The sequence below is a fragment of the Triticum urartu genome, chromosome 2 (genome assembly GCF_003073215.2).
Source record: "Triticum urartu cultivar G1812 chromosome 2, Tu2.1, whole genome shotgun sequence".
In the NCBI taxonomy this organism is placed as follows: Eukaryota; Viridiplantae; Streptophyta; class Magnoliopsida; order Poales; family Poaceae; genus Triticum; species Triticum urartu.
This window is the reverse complement of record NC_053023.1, coordinates 101,178,194-101,196,657: the sequence shown is the minus strand read 5'-3', so window position 1 is coordinate 101,196,657 and position 18,464 is coordinate 101,178,194. Positions and strand designations below refer to the sequence as shown.

General features: G+C 42.7%; 2 protein-coding genes across 3 annotated transcripts; one reads left to right on the top strand and one right to left on the bottom strand.

Annotated features, from left to right (window-relative positions):
* The first annotated feature begins 797 nt into the window (after positions 1-797).
* LOC125536132 (defective in cullin neddylation protein AAR3-like) lies at positions 798-7,045 on the top strand. The gene is made up of 9 exons (XM_048699277.1): positions 798-1,056; positions 1,642-1,726; positions 2,439-2,487; positions 2,570-2,645; positions 2,740-2,822; positions 4,193-4,289; positions 4,402-4,447; positions 6,391-6,458; positions 6,543-7,045. Exons 1-9 carry the CDS (start codon positions 972-974, stop codon positions 6,860-6,862), a joined length of 909 nt encoding a protein of 302 aa, XP_048555234.1. The 5' UTR covers positions 798-971; the 3' UTR covers positions 6,863-7,045.
* Positions 7,046-9,407: 2,362 nt separating this feature from the next.
* On the bottom strand, positions 9,408-14,561 carry LOC125536131 (probable glucomannan 4-beta-mannosyltransferase 7). 2 transcript variants are annotated; one of them, XM_048699275.1, is made up of 10 exons: positions 14,336-14,559; positions 13,859-14,220; positions 13,580-13,678; positions 11,407-11,659; positions 10,803-10,913; positions 10,557-10,693; positions 10,361-10,474; positions 10,082-10,281; positions 9,794-9,985; positions 9,408-9,698 (listed from the first exon to the last, which is right to left on the bottom strand). In XM_048699275.1, exons 1-10 carry the CDS (start codon positions 14,442-14,444, stop codon positions 9,533-9,535), a joined length of 1,743 nt encoding a protein of 580 aa, XP_048555232.1. In that variant the 5' UTR covers positions 14,445-14,559; the 3' UTR covers positions 9,408-9,532. The 2 variants fall into 2 exon arrangements, with proteins under 2 accessions (XP_048555232.1, XP_048555233.1); XM_048699276.1 differs by lacking the exon at positions 9,408-9,698 and having other exon boundaries at positions 9,858-9,985; positions 10,078-10,281; positions 14,336-14,561.
* Between the last annotated feature and the right edge of the window lie 3,903 nt (positions 14,562-18,464).

Below are 18,464 nucleotides of genomic sequence, written 5' to 3'. Positions count from 1 at the left end.
TTTTGCATCTCCGGTGAGGCCGCTACATGTAGTAGGGCTGGATGCAATTTTTGTTTCACTTTTGGGGCCTTGTTTACATAGAAGGAAGCAGATGGTTGTAATGTTTATCCTTTTTGAAAGTTCTTCCATGTGGGTGTATCAATTTTAATGATTTAATGTTAGTATCTCGAACCTTCGGGTCCCTCCTGTTGTTAAAAAGTGAACAACTTTTTTCATGCCACCGTGCGAACAATCAAACATGTGTTTTACCAGGAACCTTAGGAAAGCTAGAAGATAAGAGGGGCAAATATTCCCAATTGGTAGAAAGTGTGTGCGCGCTCTTACTTCTGATGGCGCTCGCAATGACAAGAGACACCTGTACACCTTTTCACCAAGTAATGTACTCTATAAAAGCAGTAAACACCTACGTTCACGTAAAATACAAGACGTCAGCGCCATGCAAACATACTCTAAAATTTCAAAGTTGTATTACTTTCAAACCGAGCGCCCAAATCAAAATCCGTTGGATCGAAGATCGACGTCGGTTAGGTCATAGATAGCACAAATGCAGTACACTGTTGTGTTTCTTCATGTTGCGGTGTTCAATATTCTTCATAGATTCATATTTAGGTTCCTTCCTTGATGAATTGATGTCCTTTTCTTTCTTATTGTACATGGATACATGGAGTCCATCCTTCTCACTCAGCTTCGAGACTGACAGGTGGGCCTCGGGTCACATAGATCTGGATCTCCCATCCATGGACGGCTCAGATGAATCCACCGGCTATATTATATTATTATTCTGATGACATGCCATTTCCGCACCCAAGCCGAATCTTACGCCTCTGACGTCTCTTCCTCCTCCCCCCCTCCGCTCCCCCCTTGCCTTTTGCAGCTCTGCTTGCTCGCGTCGTGCTGCAATTGAGATCGACTCGTCGGTGGCCGACCCCTCGGCGGCGAGCACCGGGGTTAGGGTTTAGGGGCCTGGATCCATGGCTCGGCCCATGGGATCCAGCGGCTTCGAGGCTGCCCTAGCCGTGTGCCCCGCCGCCGCCCAGGCCTACTCCAAGTACTGCGGTGAGCTCCCCCGCTTTCGAATTCGCTTCGTCGTTCCGTTGGTGGGTTTGTCTCGGGCCGGAGCTTCGGAGGTTTCAGGGTTAGAATTGCTCGTATCCGTGCCGACTTGGTGGTTTAGACTTCAGAGATCAAAGATTACGAATTTTAGGAGTCTTTTGGTGACGGACTCATCTTTTCTGCATTTGCGTGATCTTTAAGAAATTCTGATAGGAGAAAAGAAGTGGCCTTTGGGTTTATCCTTTGGCCAATTGTCTGGATTCTTGTGAGCGTCTTTAGAGGTTGCTGGCTTCTCGCTTCTAGGGTATAAATTCGCAAAAAAAGAGCTAAACGTGTATCAGGCAAATGCTCGAGGCTGAAATCACAATTCTGCTATTTTTTATATATATCCTGGAACAATTCAATTAGGTTGTATTTCCTTAATAACTGAACGCAGAATCATTTGTCAGAATCAAGTTAGCAAATCTTCATATATATGCTCAGCATATCCTACATGATATTCTAATTCTTTTTATGCATGAGGTTACTTGCATATGTTTCTTTATATGCTGTCTCAAGTCCATTGTTGTTCTGTTCGTTGCTTGCTAGGTATTGTATCCGGATGCACAAATGCGAACCCAAGGGAAGGGTTGGCGGATCTTTCACGAACTATAGATAATATGGAAGGAATGAGGTAAAAGCTGTTTTGCCCTATTGTAGTATTTGATGTTTGTTTACTACAAAAGAGACATTTATTAAAACAAGTTAATCGGAGTGTAGTTCATACTTGTATTGTGTCTTTTATGCTACTCACTGAAAATTTGATGTTTGTTTACTACAAAAGTGACATTTGTTAAACCAAATTAGTTACAATGTGGTTCATACTTGTATTGTGTCTTTTATGCTACTCACTGAAAATTTGATGTTTGTTTACTACAAAAGTGACATTTGTTAAAACAGATTAATCACAATGTAGTTCATAACTTGTATTGTGTCTTTATGCTACTCACTGAAAAAGACTTTCTCAAAAGCTTCTTGCCTAATTACATAAAGAGTTGAAACATTGTCGAGGATGACCCGACTAAGATTGGGTAATATATGTTGCATACTTATACATAGTTGTTCTGTACCTGTCTGTTGTTACTGTAAATTTAGAGCTTGAGCTCATTTTCATGTGTTAACGTGTATAGCACGTGATTGTTTGACCGCTTCTATTGTAATTATTAGAAATAGCAATGCCACGCTTTCAGTTACACACATCCATAACCTACCCACGGCAAATACACTCACATAATTCCATGCATAAGAAAATTCTGTTTTCTTTATTTTAATTTTTATGTGTCATATTCTGTTTTCTTATATTCTTTCTACCCTTTGGCTGACTACATACTCTATTACTTATGTAGGGATGGAATATTTGGTGATATTCACAAGCTCATGTCAGTTCTTGAGTTCGTAAGAGGCACTTCCCAAGCAGATTATGCATTTTTCAAATGCTTCTCAATACGTTATGCTAATCTATGACCCCTTTTATTAGGATGATGTGAGCCAATTCAATTCCTTCTATGATTTTGTCTTCTTCATTTCTCGTGAAAATGGCCAAAAGAATATTAGTAAGCCCTGTTTCCTTGATCGCGCCCATACATGCTGCTGTGTCATTTTTTACATCCCAATAAGACTAACCGGGTGTTGCTTTTCATGATTTAGCTGTTCAGAAGGCTCTTGCAGCATGGAGGATAGTTCTTGTTGGAAGGTTCCGATTGCTTGACCGGTGGTGTAACTTTGTTGAGGTACGGAAATTACTGGTTAACAATTATATGCAAATGTCTATAATTTCATCTCAGACAAATTTCATTACTTTATTCTTTTATGATGACTGCTTCTGCAGTATTGCTGGTGCTTTCGTTCTTCATATAGTTTTAGTGAGAGCAGTAAAAGTGTGGGCTGAATTATGCGTTGTATACTTTTATTATTCCCCAGAAAATATACAAATTTCAGCTATCTTCCCATTGGATCAACAAACAAGCTCTTTAAGAAGAATATGTGATCATGAAGGGATGTCCACTTGACATTAGTCCAGTCAACTTCATTGAGTTCCATTGCAGATTTGCAGTAAGGGTGCAAACAGACATGGGCAACCCGCTAAACAGCTAGGCCGTGCAGCAACAATGCCTGCAATTGTCTGGCAACTTACTGCATATCCCGCAAGAGAACGCTCTCCCTTTGATCCCTTTGGTATTGTCCAACAATGCTAGCTCAGTTATACTGAGATTTTCCGTGTGCACCAATCTAGCAGGCCTATGCGGGGGTTGCCGCATCCGTCGCAGTGGCTCAGATCAATCCTAGCAATCTGTAGTGGACAAACACATTGTCCACTCTAATCATTGGTGGACACTTCTGGTGTAGGGCGGGTAGCTGCAACTCCCGCTGCTTGCACCCTTACATTGCAGTGGTGTTGAGTCTAGAGTTGATGGTTTGGTACATGATGGTAAATAGATCTATCAACATCTCATTGAACATGCCAAGTGTCTTGTTTTCTAGTAACGCCCAATACTTTCTTAGAAAATCTCAACTTGTATTTCATATCACTAGTAATAATGTACGCGCAATGTGCGTTTATATTAGGTAGGATATTAGTTGCATGCTATATTAGGTAAGATATATCTGTTGCACATTGGTATTTGGTAAGATATCAATTACTTTTTTCACGGGAAGGTAGGATATTAATTACATGGCAGATTTCATGGGATAGCGTTGAGTCAAAACGTGTTTATAACCAATGGCAGTGGTGGGTAATTAGAGCGTTAAACGTGTTTGGTGCTCAACATTGAAGCGATTTGAACCGCTAGATAACATGATTTGACGGTCGAGGTGGTTTGGATCTGCCCCTTTGGGTCTTTTTATATTGGAATAGATATAGATGAAGAGAATGGCATTGGCATAATCTGCTATCTCCCTGTTTCCATGACGTGTCAATACGAACTTTATGACATGTTCTAGTTTTGGGGCTCTTCATTTTACTTTTGAGACTAGAATGTTTGCTTTCGACTATAACTCAATAAATTTATCTATTATAAAATCCTTAACTCCATAAAAGGGGCACTCCAGATACTAGCATTATCATGTAATATTAGCTTATCTGTATCTTTGCCTTCCTCAGAAGTACCAACGTCACAACATTTCTGAGGACGCCTGGCAGCAGCTACTAGCTTTCAGCAGGTGTGTAAACGAGGATCTGGAAGGTTATGATCCAAAAGGTACAATTACATTTCTTACATATGGCTCCTTCTGGATTTTTGATCCTGTCCGCAACTTCCTTAATGGATTTACCTTGATACTGATTACTGTTTGTCTGTGTATATTTCTCAGGTGCTTGGCCTGTCATAATTGATGATTTTGTGGAGCACATGCACAGGTTTGTCTTCCTTGCCTATATACGCTTTTGGAACGCTTGCAGTTTAGTTGATTGCCTTTATTCCATGGCTGAACCTAAACCATGGCCATTCAGTTTCCTGCTGTGGACTTGTCAAATTCTTTCCTAATAAAGTTTGTAGTTGGCGAGTTCACTCCTCTCCATTCATACGTTACTCACATGTGGGACCAACAACCTTGGAAAGGGCACAAATAAACAAATAGACTCATGCTCACATGTGGGGCTAACACACTTGCAAATGGCACCAATATACAAATGCACTCTTTACATGTGGGACCGGCACTCTTGCAAAAACACAAATAACTAAATGCTCTTACTCTCGTGTGAGACCAACACTCTTGCAGAAGGCACGAGTAAACAAATGTGGGATTGTGGGATGAGACTCTAACTCAAAATATTGTTCTACCCTTCTAGGATCCCCCCCCCCCCCCAACCCACCCAAGGCCTGTATCACATACATGAATGAACAGTTTTGCTTATTCTAACACAGCGAAAGACATTGTCCTCGACTGTTTTTCTTTCCAGGTCCGTCCTCGTGTCGTATTTCCTCTTTAATGCCCCCCCCCCCCCCCCCCCCCCCCCCCACACACACACAGAGGCACATTTCATCAAAATTCTAAATGCCGCGTCGCTTCAAATCTTGCCATGGCTTTCCTGCGGCCATTTCAGTTGCTCCAGTGCATCAAGCCTCCATGTTTCCTCGACTTTTCACTCTCTTCTCTCGTTGGAACTGCGCAGCGGGCACAGGACACAAACATTCTTCCTACAATCTCCCATGCTGGTGACCCAACTCCTTGCTATTTTTGGTGGTTTCATATCAATGCACGGGCACTGTGATAGTTTGTCTAAATGCACAAGTACCTTAGCAGATTCTGGCTTCCTCTGATTGTTCTGTTGCTGCTGCTTATATGGTCCGCTAATATTTAAGACCATGGTCGCTAATTACCTTTGGCAGAAGAATGCACAAATAATTCCCTTCCTGAAATGTTTCTTAAAAACTTGTGTATATTTCCATTCCACAGATCTTGTAATTGTTTTGCTTGGTGGAGGGTTTATAGGAAAAGCCCAAGGATACTTTAAGATTCGGTACGAGCTATAATGGGTGTGTCAACACTTTCAAGAAACTTCTTGGGATTCAGGACCGAGTACTGCTTTGCCTAGGGTCACTAGTAGCTCTGTACTGTACTATTAACAATAAAATACGGTTCCTCGTGCCACAGTGTAGATCATTTTAAAACCTAGTCCATCAAACATTTTTAGCTTTGACTATTAATATAGAAAACTACCAACATTGGCGAAATAGTGTACAATTATTTTATTTCAGGTAAACATACTTTCAAAGAAATTGATGGTCAAAAGGACTTGTATTGTGACATAGCGGGAGTAGTTTTTTTGTCTGGTCGGTTTATAATTTACAATGTTCTCAGAAGCCATAATGTCTGACATATACCAATATGAAAAGACCCAAAGGGGCAGATCGAACTGATCTCGACCATCATACCATGTCAGTCCAACGACCTAGATTGCTCCAAGGGTGAGAGCTTGACATGTTTAGCATGTAATTAGTATCATACCAAATATTAACACCATGCTAACCACGTACTGAACGTGCACTTAGTATCCTACCTAATGTCAGCGTATAATTAATATGCTACCTAATATCAACGTGCATTGTATGTACACATTTACTAGTGCCTAAGAGGTTGAAGGCTGGTTAAGAAAGAGAATAGCCTGTCCAGCATGTGCATGTGGAATACCAGTTCCAAACAAGCAAGTATATATGCATGCTGATGAGTATATCCTGCATGATAATAGGCTCGCCGAAGTCTTTTGCTTCTATGCTTAGTTCTTACTTCTTTCTGAATACTACATTATTTAGAAGATTCTACTTGTATGTTTCTCATGAGTTTCCTTGTGAATTATAGAATCTACCGCCCTAGTGACTGCTCCAGTGCAATGGAATCACAATGCAGCATTTCCAATACATTTAGAGGTACTCTTCCGGGGAATTACTGTTTGGATTTGTTATTTAGTCAGCTATGTTTATTAGTTGATTATGTCTAATGTTCTTTGACAGGTCTAAATCTATTACCTGGATCAAAGAGGAAATGCCCTACTCAGTTTAACTCCAGTGAAGAGAGCGTAGAGCTCTCAGAAGCTCTCAGACACTCTGTCCAACTTACCCCGTCGAAGCGACTTAAGGAAAGTTCCGCGCCTACTAGATATGGGGTTTGGGAGCGAGACGCAGGTACCCCTTTCTTTAACAGCACACCAGATTGTCGTGAGGACATGAATTTACACAACTCAAGAGGCTGCCTTCAGAACTCACCTCGTGTTATTGAGGATGGTTTTTCAAAAGGGTTTGAAGGTTGCATTTCAATGAAATGCTCATTTTAGTGCAATGAGGAATGCATGGCATCATCATTTATGACTGCCCGTTACTCCATATATTTCTGTTTTGCGTCAACACCATTTTGTATTTGTACTTAAAGTCAGTTTCCTGGTGGTGATATTATCTTGTACACAAACAGTGATGTTATACATGTCTGTTATCGCAGAGAAAACGGCTTGTGATTGTTCTTTCCTAAGTGTTTTGTTACCAAGTTTACTCAATTGTTCTCCTGCTATTTGCTGGGGAAAGTAAAAATGACTGCATAGGGCAATTGTTACCTCAAGTTATTATAGCATGCTAAAAACAAGAGTGTAGTAGCGTCTGTATATGTGCAAAGTACATCTCTCTTTTTTACTGGGGAAATTCAATTTGGCTCCCGGGAGCACGTGCTCCTGGGGCCAATTTTTTCTTTTCAAATGTCAAAAAAGTTGAGACAAAACTTTTTTGTAATCTTTGTCACATACAAATGCTACCTGTAAATTTTGAGGCAAAAAGGTCAAGCATTTTGGGCCTGTGCAAAAAAAAAATTCAAAGACAAAATGTCACCATGAAATGACTATAAATTTGGTTTTTAACTGATGAAACACCGCTGCTCTGTTCCACATGAAAATTGCCAAGTATGCTTGCCACACCAACACGGTCATCTATAAATTTTTTCAGATTTTTTTTGAAAACATTTACTTTTTTTAGGGTATTGTTCACCCAGGAGCATATGCTCTCGGAGCCAAAACGCCGCTCCCACCTCATCACATGTTTTCTCCTAAAAATAACCATCCATGTTACCCATGCTACAGCGATTTCCAGGCATTTGTGTCTTCATTGTACACATCTTTTCTCCCGTTCCCTGGAGCCGGCGGTGGTAAAATTTGGTAGAATAAATAATTTGACCCAACAAATACTTCTCTTTTGCTTGTTAGCGCTCCACGGACACACACACACACAAATTCAACATATTGCATTTCCTGTAGAGTACATGACAGATGGTGTTGAATTACATGGCATACAAGTCACTTGTTGCAAGCAGAGCCAAAGGAGGGGATATCTTATGCCTGGAGGAGTATCCTACAAGGTATCACACTGATTAAACAGGGATACATATGGCGAATCAGGGATGGTGCATCTGTAAACATATGGTCGGACCCATGGATACCACGGGCATGGTCATGACAGGTCATCACCCCAAAGGGTGCAAATTTCCTATCCCGGGTTAATGAACTAATCTGCCCAATAACTGGACAGTGGGATGAACAGCTGGTTCAGGACACCTTTTGGGCAGAGGATGCACGACACATTCTACAGATTCCACTTAGGGAAGGAGCAGAAGATTTCATGGCTTGGCACTTTGACTGTAAGGGCAGACATTCAGTAAGAAGTGCATACCGTCTTCAGGTCCAATTATCCAAACAAGAACGAAATGGGGCACCGGGGAATAGCTCAGAGGCTGCTGGTCAATTCGAATACTCAGGCGACAGTTCTTGGAGACGCATATGGAAAAATGTCATGCCCAAGAAAACTGCAAATGTTTGTTTGGAGGATGAAACATGAATCGCTGGCCCTGTGTACAAACTTGGTGAAGCGAGGTATGAAACTGGAGAGTGATAAATGCTTCTTCTGTGGGAGAGCACAGAAGATGGTGGCCATTTGTTCATCAAGTGTAAAGCGGTGAAGGAAATTTGGCGGGAGCTGTCTCTTGAGATGGAAAGAAGAGAGCTGGAGCAGTTTTCAGACGTACATGCAATGCTAGAGCGTTTGTGGGAGTTGGATGAGAAAAAGAGAGTACTTATCATTACCTTCTGGTGGCATTGGTGGAATAATAGGAATAAAGTACGTGAAGGGGAGATGGCTGTTCCCACAATGGAACTAGTCCGGCGGATGCAAGCTAATTGGCTGGAATACCTTGAGTTCTTTGCACCGAACAAACTAAAGAGTATTCCAGCAAAGTGGCAACCACCTGAAGCTGATGTTCTCAAAATAAACACTGATGGATCCATCATTCCAGGTAAGTCATTCAGTGGCTGGGGGGTGGCGGTCAGAGACTCGGAAGGAGATGTAGTTGCTGCACATGCAGGGCGTCAGGAACACATATATGATGCATTTGGTGCCGAGGTGTGTGCTATGTCCGCAGCAGTGACCATAGCAGCGGAGCTGGGAGCTATTCGAGTGGTCTTTGAAACTGATTCACAGCTCCTAGTTGAAGCACTTGACCTGAGTAAGGTTGACTCCTCGCCCTATGCTACTGCCATCGAAGACATCAAGTTCCAACTGAAGATGTGGTTCTCCAAACAAAGTGTTTCATACTGTAAGCGTGAGGCAAATTCGGTAGCACATGAACTAGCAAAAATCGGTCGTATATGCTTACCAAATGACTGTATGAGTTGGAACTCAATTGTACCGCCCCAAGTGGCTGTTTGTGTTACGGGTGATATGCCCGGACACCGTTAAGTTATAAAGCTTTGCTTTACCCTAAAAAATAAAATAAAATTACAAGGCATACAAACCCTATTACGCCCACCACATTGTACGAGAAAGCATCACCCAGAGACCAGAGTATGATATGGAAACTGTTGTTAGTTGAACAATCAAGTTTATGCATCTAAGGCTATCATCTGAAATGTTTGAAACTCTTACACCCATAAACAAACTGTATAACATCACTTGGTACAGTTTAGTTGTTGTCATTGACAGCAATTGCAAGTGCCAGTGAAGTTTAGCCCTAGACATACAAATGCTAGTCCTTGGAGATAGAGATTAAAATAGTAGCTAGTCTTGCCAGGGAATACAAGGTTGTACGATGCACAGAAGAAAAGAAACGCCGAAAATACAATCTCGCGTAAATTAACCCTGCAAGAAAAAAGATGATGTCAGTTACAGTCTAGCGTATAGTATATCTTATGGTCTGAATGCTCATAACCTTGACTAAGATGTTGTTGGTTTACCTGTCTCTTAATCGTTTCCTTGTTTTCTGTAACAAGGGAACTTCGTTATCTTCAAAATTGTTCCCTGTTTTCTTTGTCACGACCCACTCGTTGAACTCTGATAATTCGAATAGACCAGAGAGGGCAGCTCTCATGCGATGCATTGTCATCACACTCTCGAACAAAATCCAAAATGGCAGAATGTGCAAATTTCTGCAGCGATGGTTTTAAGGACATTAAGTTTTTGGTATGTGGAGAAGCGGAGACAGTAATCAAATTGTAACTGAAAGCACTTTTTGAGAAACTTACTTTGGATGTCTAATGGCTGTGACCACTAAAAGTACTGTGGGAATATATGCGATCCCCCAGATTGGTAGGAATAGTTCTGGGATCATAACTGAGATCGGAAGTATGATATTGTAGAGAATACACGCGACAGTAGGGGCCACAACTCTCCGAACCAAGAAGAAGCTATAGAGCATATGGAACTTCTTGATGAGAGATACATCCTAATGAAACAACAATGGGATGAACTTCAGTTTTCTTTAAATATTTTGTTTTAGAGCCAACGAGGGAAGAAAACCCTACCTTAGCAGTCAAAATATCTTTTGCTACTTTTCGGAATAAATGTGCACCACCACATGACCACCGGAATTGCTGCCGACAGTAGGCCTTGTAAGTGGATGGCAATTCACTCTTAACCTGCATTTTGCTTGCATAGTCAATTGATTGCATCAAACTATAATACTTTCAACAACATTGTTGTGGTATAAAATCCACTCACTCTGATATCCCCGACATATACAAATTTCCAACCCTTTAGGGTTGCTCGGACTGCCAAGTCCATGTCTTCAACTGTAGTGCGGTCCTTCCAACCTCCTGCCTCTTTGATGGCTGCTGCACGCCACACTCCAGCAGTTCCTTGGTTTACAACAGAAATTCCTTAAGACAGCCATTTATTTTCTGATCTATGTTCAGTTTTTTTCTTTTATTTTGTGGCTTAGAATCCATAAGTTGTAAAGGTGTGTACCATTGAAGCTGAAGAAGGAAAAGGTTGCTGATCCTGCTTCTTGCTCAACTTTGAAATGGTAATCAAAGAACATCTTTTGTACCCTTGTCAACAGGCTCGCATTGTCATTCACTGCAAAATTCTGTCAATTAAGAACCGATCAATTCAATCGGAGCAAATAAAACGCTATCATGTTTGTGGAGTGGTACATTAGCACTATTTTGCATGCCAAATTTCTGGGAACTGTTTCTGTACTTTGTTTCTGGCACCACATGAACGATAAGACAGGAAAAGCTGAACATGATTTAGATGTTCATGAAATGCAAAGAGACGGTTCTTTTGTGCAACCAGAAAAGTGAGTTTTTTTATCCTGAGTTTCTCGCCTTAGTTTTCTAGACAGTGCTTCCGTGCATTTACGAATGAGGTCAGAATGGACATACATTCCTATGTGGTGAACTGGTGATGTGATAAAATATTTAAAGCATATATGACAAGTGCAAACATATAGGACAAAAGAAAAATTATAGTTCAGTTTTCATTTCATGATCTATTGAAAACTGTCTTGTGATAGACCTCTAGCTGGAAAGAGGAATGCTCCAGAGTTGATGGTAAATGGAGTACTCACCGAACGACCACCGAGCTTGAACAAGAGCAACTTCTGGATTGTGCACGAAGAACGGGACTGTTCTGAGAAGGAAGTCTGGTTCAGGCTGGAAATCAGCATCAAATATGGCAACATATTCACACTGCTTGGCATAGTCATATTCCATTCCCTTCTTCAGGGCTCCTGCTTTAAACCCCTTCCGGCTGCTTCTCGTGGCATACTTGATGTTCAGACCCTTGACCGCCCAGCTTTCACATTCAAGCTCCACCAAGTTCTGCAGAAACAAGTAACCAATCAGCATAGATGCTCTAGATTGCATATAAGAATGTCGATATCCTGTTGTAGCAGCATGTCTTAGCATGTCATTTTGTTATTGCCCTGTGAAGTCTGATCACAGAGGAACTTGAGCTTGGCAACTCAGAAGTCTTGTAAGTGGGAAAAAGGAAAGGATGAACTAACTTTTCAACACTTGTTAGCGTGTTCCTTCAATGTCTCCGCTTGCAATTGGAGAACTTCCTTCTCAGGCAAGGTTTAGTTTTGTTGCTATGCCATCACAAATGGTCTTTATTGTCATTGGATGACATTATACAAATCCAATGGGATAATACAGATCCGAATGTCACTGTTAGCGTGAGGTCTACCTGCTTACTACACTAACAGACATTTGTTTGGGAGGCCACCCCCGCTTTATCTAAAGGTACATGTGCACGCCAATTAGTCTGTCCACCACATCCCACTAAACCGACCTGTCGATTGGAATATAATCTTCAGTTCGGTCAGTCTGCCACTAAAAAGAGACGAGAAGGTCTGATACCCCATGTATGCATCGCTATATTGCATAAACTTTACTACTGAAATAGGTTTCACATTTTTTCCCCAAAACAAACCTCTATGGAATATCAAATGATTTATCTTAGTCAATTGTATGGTATGCAACAATCAAGTGTTCAAAAGAAGAGCAATTTGCAAGGAATACTACGGAGAGTGTCAGGTAAATGCCTTCGATCCAAAACAGAAGTCATAGTTTTAGGCAGCTGGGGAAGATCCCTCTCTTTGAGAAGAATATGCCTGCCCAATTATTGAACCATCTCTTCAGATCCATAGGTCCGAATAAAGATTGGACAAGTGGGCGGCCAGCAGGAGGGGGTCAGGGGCAGGGGCCTCCTGGTGTAGGGAAATATCAGGGCCAAGTAAATGAGCTCATGTGGATACATAACTCCCACCCGTCTCACCGGTAATCGGGCCTGTGTAGAAGAGGAGTATCTTTTGGTAAAGTTTTGATGTTTAGTTCAGATTTACATACCAACACTTTGCCAAGCAAAGTACCATTCTTCCAAACGGCCCTAGTTGACCCATGTTGCTTTCTGACTGGAGTAGTGTCCAATGGTTATATACTCCATGGTTTCTGGTGTGGTTAGATTCAGAAATTGTTGCACTGGCTGCACTTTGTGCCACAACTGGTGGACCCATGGCATAAATATTTGTGGTTCTAGTTGGGTGTCCAGGTCAGTGTGGAGCAACTGAAACATAAATGGACACTATTTTCTGGCAATTGGACTGAAACTGTTTCCACCGGGAAAAGATCTGCTACAACTTCTCACTTGCATCATTATCATTACTTATACTGGCCGACATAGGTCCCCAGCACCCAGACAGCTGGGGCCCACATACTTTGCCCATGTGATTGCAGGGCCCAGAATCCAGATGAAGAGAATAATTACCATTTTCGCCCTACTCCAGTGACAACTTGCGAAGTTCTGACAGTGAAAGGAAACCTAGTGACACCGTTGAAGTAGCTTTCATCCAAATAACCCCGTATATAGAAGCCTACGATTAAACTGAAAGAAAAAGGAAATCTCTACGCCCACCTAACTAAGAATAAGTTGCATGCTCCTGTGACAGTTAGTCTTGTCTGGTGTCAAAACCTTTTGACATGTTTGCTGTAGTATCAAACATGAGGTCCAAATTCATATGTTCCTTTCTTAGCAGCAGCAGCAGCAGGTTGAAGTCTCACTTATTTGAGGAGGACTATACTAAGATAGGTGAGTGTTCAGGTTCGCCACTTCTCCTAAAATAAAATAGGCAAGTTGCAACAGACATGGTGGAAATGTTTTATGGGGGCAGTTGTGCTTAAAATAACTTGCTGAGCAGAAGGAAAATCTCCAGCCGTGCAACAGGAGGAGTTAAAGTCTACCTTGATAAACGGATCGGTGGAGTCGTCCAGCACTTGGACGATTATCCTGTCCTTTGGCCACTGGAGCTCACATGCGGCCCCTATCGACAGCTTGTACACCTACGCACACAGCTCGACCGCACGAAATAAATTAGCAAGACGCCCAAGTATTATAACCTCGCAAAAGAACAAGGAGATCGATAATAGATCCAACACAGTCAGCTAAAAAGAATTTGTTTTGGTGTTCTGGATATCACCAAAAGAAAAAAAGAGAGAGAATGGGTAATAGATTGTGATCACCTCCAGCTCATTGTACATGGGTATCTGCACGAGGACCACGGGGTAGTGGGCGCCCCCCTTCTCCTCGTCGTCGCCGGCGAGGGGCTCCCACTTGAACCGCCACTCGGGGCGCCAGCCGACGGCCTTGACGCCGAGGCTGACCACGCAGTTGTACAGGGCCTCCACCACCAGCATCACCGACATCACCATGCACGCCCAGACGGCCACCTGCAGCGCCGGCGCGATCACCCGGCCCCGCACCCGCACCCACAGCTCGTACACCTCCGCCAGCGACACGCCCCCCGCCGCCGACGAGGAGGAGGAGCCATCGAAGACGCCGATGAACCACGAGATGGCCTCCTGGAAGTCCACCCGCCCGCCCACTGCGAGAGGAGAGAGAAAAAGAGCAATGATGGCCCGAGAAATCAGATCACGTCACGTGCGCCCCAGCGCGGGGCGCGAGGGAGAAAGAAGCGAGTGGGAGAGAGAGTAATGTACCGGCGAGCGGGCGGCTGAAGTCGATGGCGCCGGTGGAGACGGCGGCGAAGAGGGCCGCGGCGGCGGCGAGGGCGAACAGGAGAGCGCCGCCGATTTCTGCAGCCTCCATGGGCGACGGGGGGAGAGAAAAAGAGTTGCGACTGGTCGAGCCCAAACGGAGGCGTTTTCCTTAGGTCTATACCAGCGTGTGTACTCTGTCCCTCCCTTTCCTCTTTTGATAGGCTTCCTTCGGTGTACTACGTGCTTTATATATCTCGTGCAAGTGGGCACACTTTTGCTATCACTCCCCCAACTATTAAATCGGAAACATAGCATTTGATATTTGAGAACAATTTCGCCACGAATTTGCCACTAAATTTTGGGTAAACATAGCATTTGGGTCGTGCTAATATGTATGGTTTATTTTTTCTTTCATAAATCACCATTTAAAAGATCGGAAACGCTTCGTTTCGACCGGCGGATTGCACGCGATCGTCCGCTGCCTCACGCTTGTCTTTGCTTGCCCGTTTCTGCAAAAGAAAGAAAGGAAAAATCTGCAACATCATTGGTATTGCAAAAGTTTCTTTGGCAACAACGTCCATGTTGCAAACAGTGAAGGCGGAAAAAAAATCAGCATTTGTTTTCTGGACCATCATTTGTGCTGTAAAAATTTCCTCCTCAACAACACCCATATTGCAAAAAAGAGAGGAAGAAAATAATATTAAATTATTTTCAGCAAAATCATCTATGCTATAAAAATTTCTTCCGCAACAACACCCATTGTTGCAAAAAATGTGATGACGATTTTTTATTAAATTGTTTTCTGCAATATCATCTATGTTGCAAAAATTCCTTCCACAACAACACCCGTGTTGCAAAAAGGTGAAGATGAAAAAAAGTTCTGCAACATCACATATGTTGAAAAAGGTTTCTCCCGTGTTGCAAAAAAGTGAAGATGAAAAAAAAGTCCTGCAACATCACATATGTTGAAAAAGGTTTCTGCAACACTAGCCTTGTTGCAATGGGTGAGAACTGTGTCGGACGCTTGATAGCGCCAGATCTAACGGTTGCCGAGGCGACGGGTATTTTATAAAGATCCGCCGGCCGACGCATAGCACGCACCTTAAAAGATTGGCAACGTTCATGAAAAACAATATCAACATCTATGATGGTAGTTCAACATCAGTAGATACACCGTGAAACATGCTTTCTAATCAATTCCTCTTTGTTTTGCATCATAAATGTTGATAATTTTTTTGTATAAACTTATCCAAACTCCAAAATGAATTTTTTAACAATAGTTGTTAAAGTTAGTAAAGTTAATTTAACACCATGGGAACACTTTTTATGATAGATTAAACTTTTGTAGACATATGCAATCAAAGCTACTAAATTTAACTATTTATTTCCTCAAGAGGAATGCATTTACATAGACATACAATATTTCTCATGATTCATATGAAAAAGGAACATCACGAGAGTGACTAATTATAGAACGACCTGGTGAGGTCACACCACAAGCTAACTTTGAACACACAAAAAGCAAACTCTAGACAACCTGTTTGGAATTTCTCTCCAATATGAGACAGATAAAAGGAACGGTCGTAACTCTACATAGGGTTCTTAATGACTCCTTTTTTAGTAAATTCCATTGTTACCCCCAAGATCCGCCTTTGTGACGAGCATTGCCCACTGAAAAAAAATCTCGCAATCATACTCTCATTGATGCACTTTGGTGCCACATTTTATTTCATTTTTTACCCCCAAGATTCGCCTTTGTGGAAGGTATGCAGTGGCCTTCTCTATTTAGTCATGGAACGGGGCTCTTTGTCTTCTTAGTTAGGTTTAGGGTTTTAGGAGGGTTGAGCAGGGAAAAATTGGGGGTCCTAATTGTTTGATTTGCTGGTGATTTATGTTCTCAAGCGTTTTAATCCGTCGACCGCTGGAATGTATTTGCTTTTTGTTGAATCAATGGACCCAACATAGATTTTAACCGTCAGATTTCACATAGGGGAGCGTTTGTTCAAATTGGCCCTTGCCTGGACTATGTTGGTGGGGATGTGGCCTATTCAGAAATTGAGAGGGGCGAGTTGTCCTTACATGAGTTCAAAGGCTGTCTCAGGGATCATATCGTTGTGAAGGAAAGTATGAAATATTACTTCCTTTTGCCTGGTAGAGAGTTGGTAAATGGCCTAGCTTTATTGTATGATGATGAGGGCTGCATCAAGATGTCAGACCACATGACTATTGGTGGAGTTTATGGCATCTATGTGGAATACAATGGGTAGCACAATTCGGAACAAGAAGTGGGTAGTGGTTCTAATTCTGAAGATAAATGCAGTATGAGATGGGGCAATGAAAGTGAAAAGGAAGTTCCTATTGTCATGACTGCAGAAGATGATCACACTGTCAATGCAAGTCCATAAGAACAATTACTTGAGCAGGCGCTTGTTCCTAATCATAGTGGTGCTATCACTGCATTAATTAGGAGCCCATTAAAGAGAACAAATGCAGCTATTGTTTTTTCACAACCATCTCGGAGTTCTCAAGTGATGAACCATTCTCAGTGTGAGACTAGTAAAGCAACAGAGCAACCAACAAAGAAAGGTGCATATCATAAAGTAGAGCATGCAAGACAACATGAGCAGAGCTTGCAAGACAACAAGGAGAGCAAGGAACTGGAAATGCAACAAATTAAGGAGGGGAGCTAGGGGCAACGAAAGAAAAGAATAGTTAGATTTAGAGGATATTGAATATGTGCCACACCTTGATGACAATGGAGAGAAGTTAGAGGTTGTTGAGATTAGAAAGCATGCAAGGAAATTTAGAAAGAAAATGAAATACTCTAGGAAATAGGTTGAGTCATATGCAATAAGGACTGTTCCATTTTATTTCATTGCAAATGTTGAGGAGGTGGTAGAGGAAATGGATTTTGAGTCATGTGATGAGGACTATAGTTATGATGAAGATAGTGATGGGAGCATTAAGAAAAGGAAGAGAAAATACCCAATATTTGACCGAGAAACTGATACGTCTCCAACACATCTATAATTTATGAAGTATTCATGCTGTTATATTATCATTCTTGGATGTTTTACAATCATTTTATAGCAACTTTATATCATCTTTTGGGACTAACCTATTAACCCAGCGCCCAGTGCCAGGTGATGTTTTTTGCTTGTTTTTTACATCGCAGGAAATCAATATCAAACGGAGTTCAAACACCGCGAAACTTTTTGTGGATTTTTTATGGACTAGTAGACATCCAATGGGCCAGAGCAGCACCTGGGGGTGCCTTGAGGGGGGCACAACCCACTAGGGCGTGCCTAGGCCCCCAGGCGTGCCCCGGTGGGTCGTGCCCACCTCGGTGGCCTCCCGTACCCCCTCTTCGCCCTATAAATCATCAAATATTCCAAAAATCCTGGGGGTAACCCTAGATCAGAAGTTCTGCCGCTGCAAGGCTCTTTACCCACGAGAAACCAATCTAGACCCCATTCCGGCACTCTGCCGGAGGGGGGAATCATCACCGGTGGCCATCCTCATCATCCCGGCGGTCACCACGATGAGGAGGGAGTAGTCCACTCTCGGGGATGAGGGTTTATACCAGTAGCTGTTGGGGAACGTAGTAATTTCAAAATTATCCTACGCACACGCAAGATCATGGTGATGCATAGCAACGAGAGGGGAGAGTGTGATCTATGTACCCTTGTAGACCGACAGCGGAAGCGTTAGCACAACACGGTTGATGTAGTCATACGTCTTCACGGCCCGACCGATCAAGCACCGAAACTACGGCACCTCCGAGTTTTAGCACATGTTCAGCTCGATGACGATCCCCGGACTCCGATCCAGCAAAGTGTCGGGGTAGAGTTCCGTCAGCACGATGGCATGGTGACGATCTTGATGTACTACCGTCGCAGGGCTTCGCCTAAGCACCGCTACAATATTATCGAGGATTATGGTGGAAGGGGGCACCGCACACGGCTAAGAATATGATCACGTGGATCAACTTGTGTGTCTAGGGGTGCCCCCTGCCCCCGTATATAAAGGAGCAAGGGGAGGAGGCTGGCCGGCCCCTATTGGCGCGCCAGGAGGAGTCCTCCTCCTAGTAGGAGTAGGACTCCTACTAGGAGGGGGAAGGAAGTGGGGA

What these genes read in the sequence shown, in the direction of transcription:
- LOC125536132 (XM_048699277.1), top strand. Translation starts at nt 972, where the DNA reads ATGGCTCGGCCCATGGGATCCAGCGGCTTCGAGGCTGCCCTAGCCGTG. An exon ending in GGCCTACTCCAAGTACTGCG is followed by an intron (nt 1,057 to 1,641) that starts GTGAGCTCCCCC and finishes GTTGCTTGCTAG; the next exon opens with GTATTGTATCCGGATGCACA. An exon ending in AAATGGCCAAAAGAATATTA is followed by an intron (nt 2,646 to 2,739) that starts GTAAGCCCTGTT and finishes TTCATGATTTAG; the next exon opens with CTGTTCAGAAGGCTCTTGCA.
- LOC125536131 (XM_048699275.1), bottom strand. Translation starts at nt 14,444, where the DNA reads ATGGAGGCTGCAGAAATCGGCGGCGCTCTCCTGTTCGCCCTCGCCGCC. An exon ending in CCATGTACAATGAGCTGGAG is followed by an intron (nt 13,679 to 13,858) that starts GTGATCACAATC and finishes CTGTGTGCGTAG; the next exon opens with GTGTACAAGCTGTCGATAGG. An exon ending in CCACCGATCCGTTTATCAAG is followed by an intron (nt 11,660 to 13,579) that starts GTAGACTTTAAC and finishes TTGTTTCTGCAG; the next exon opens with AACTTGGTGGAGCTTGAATG.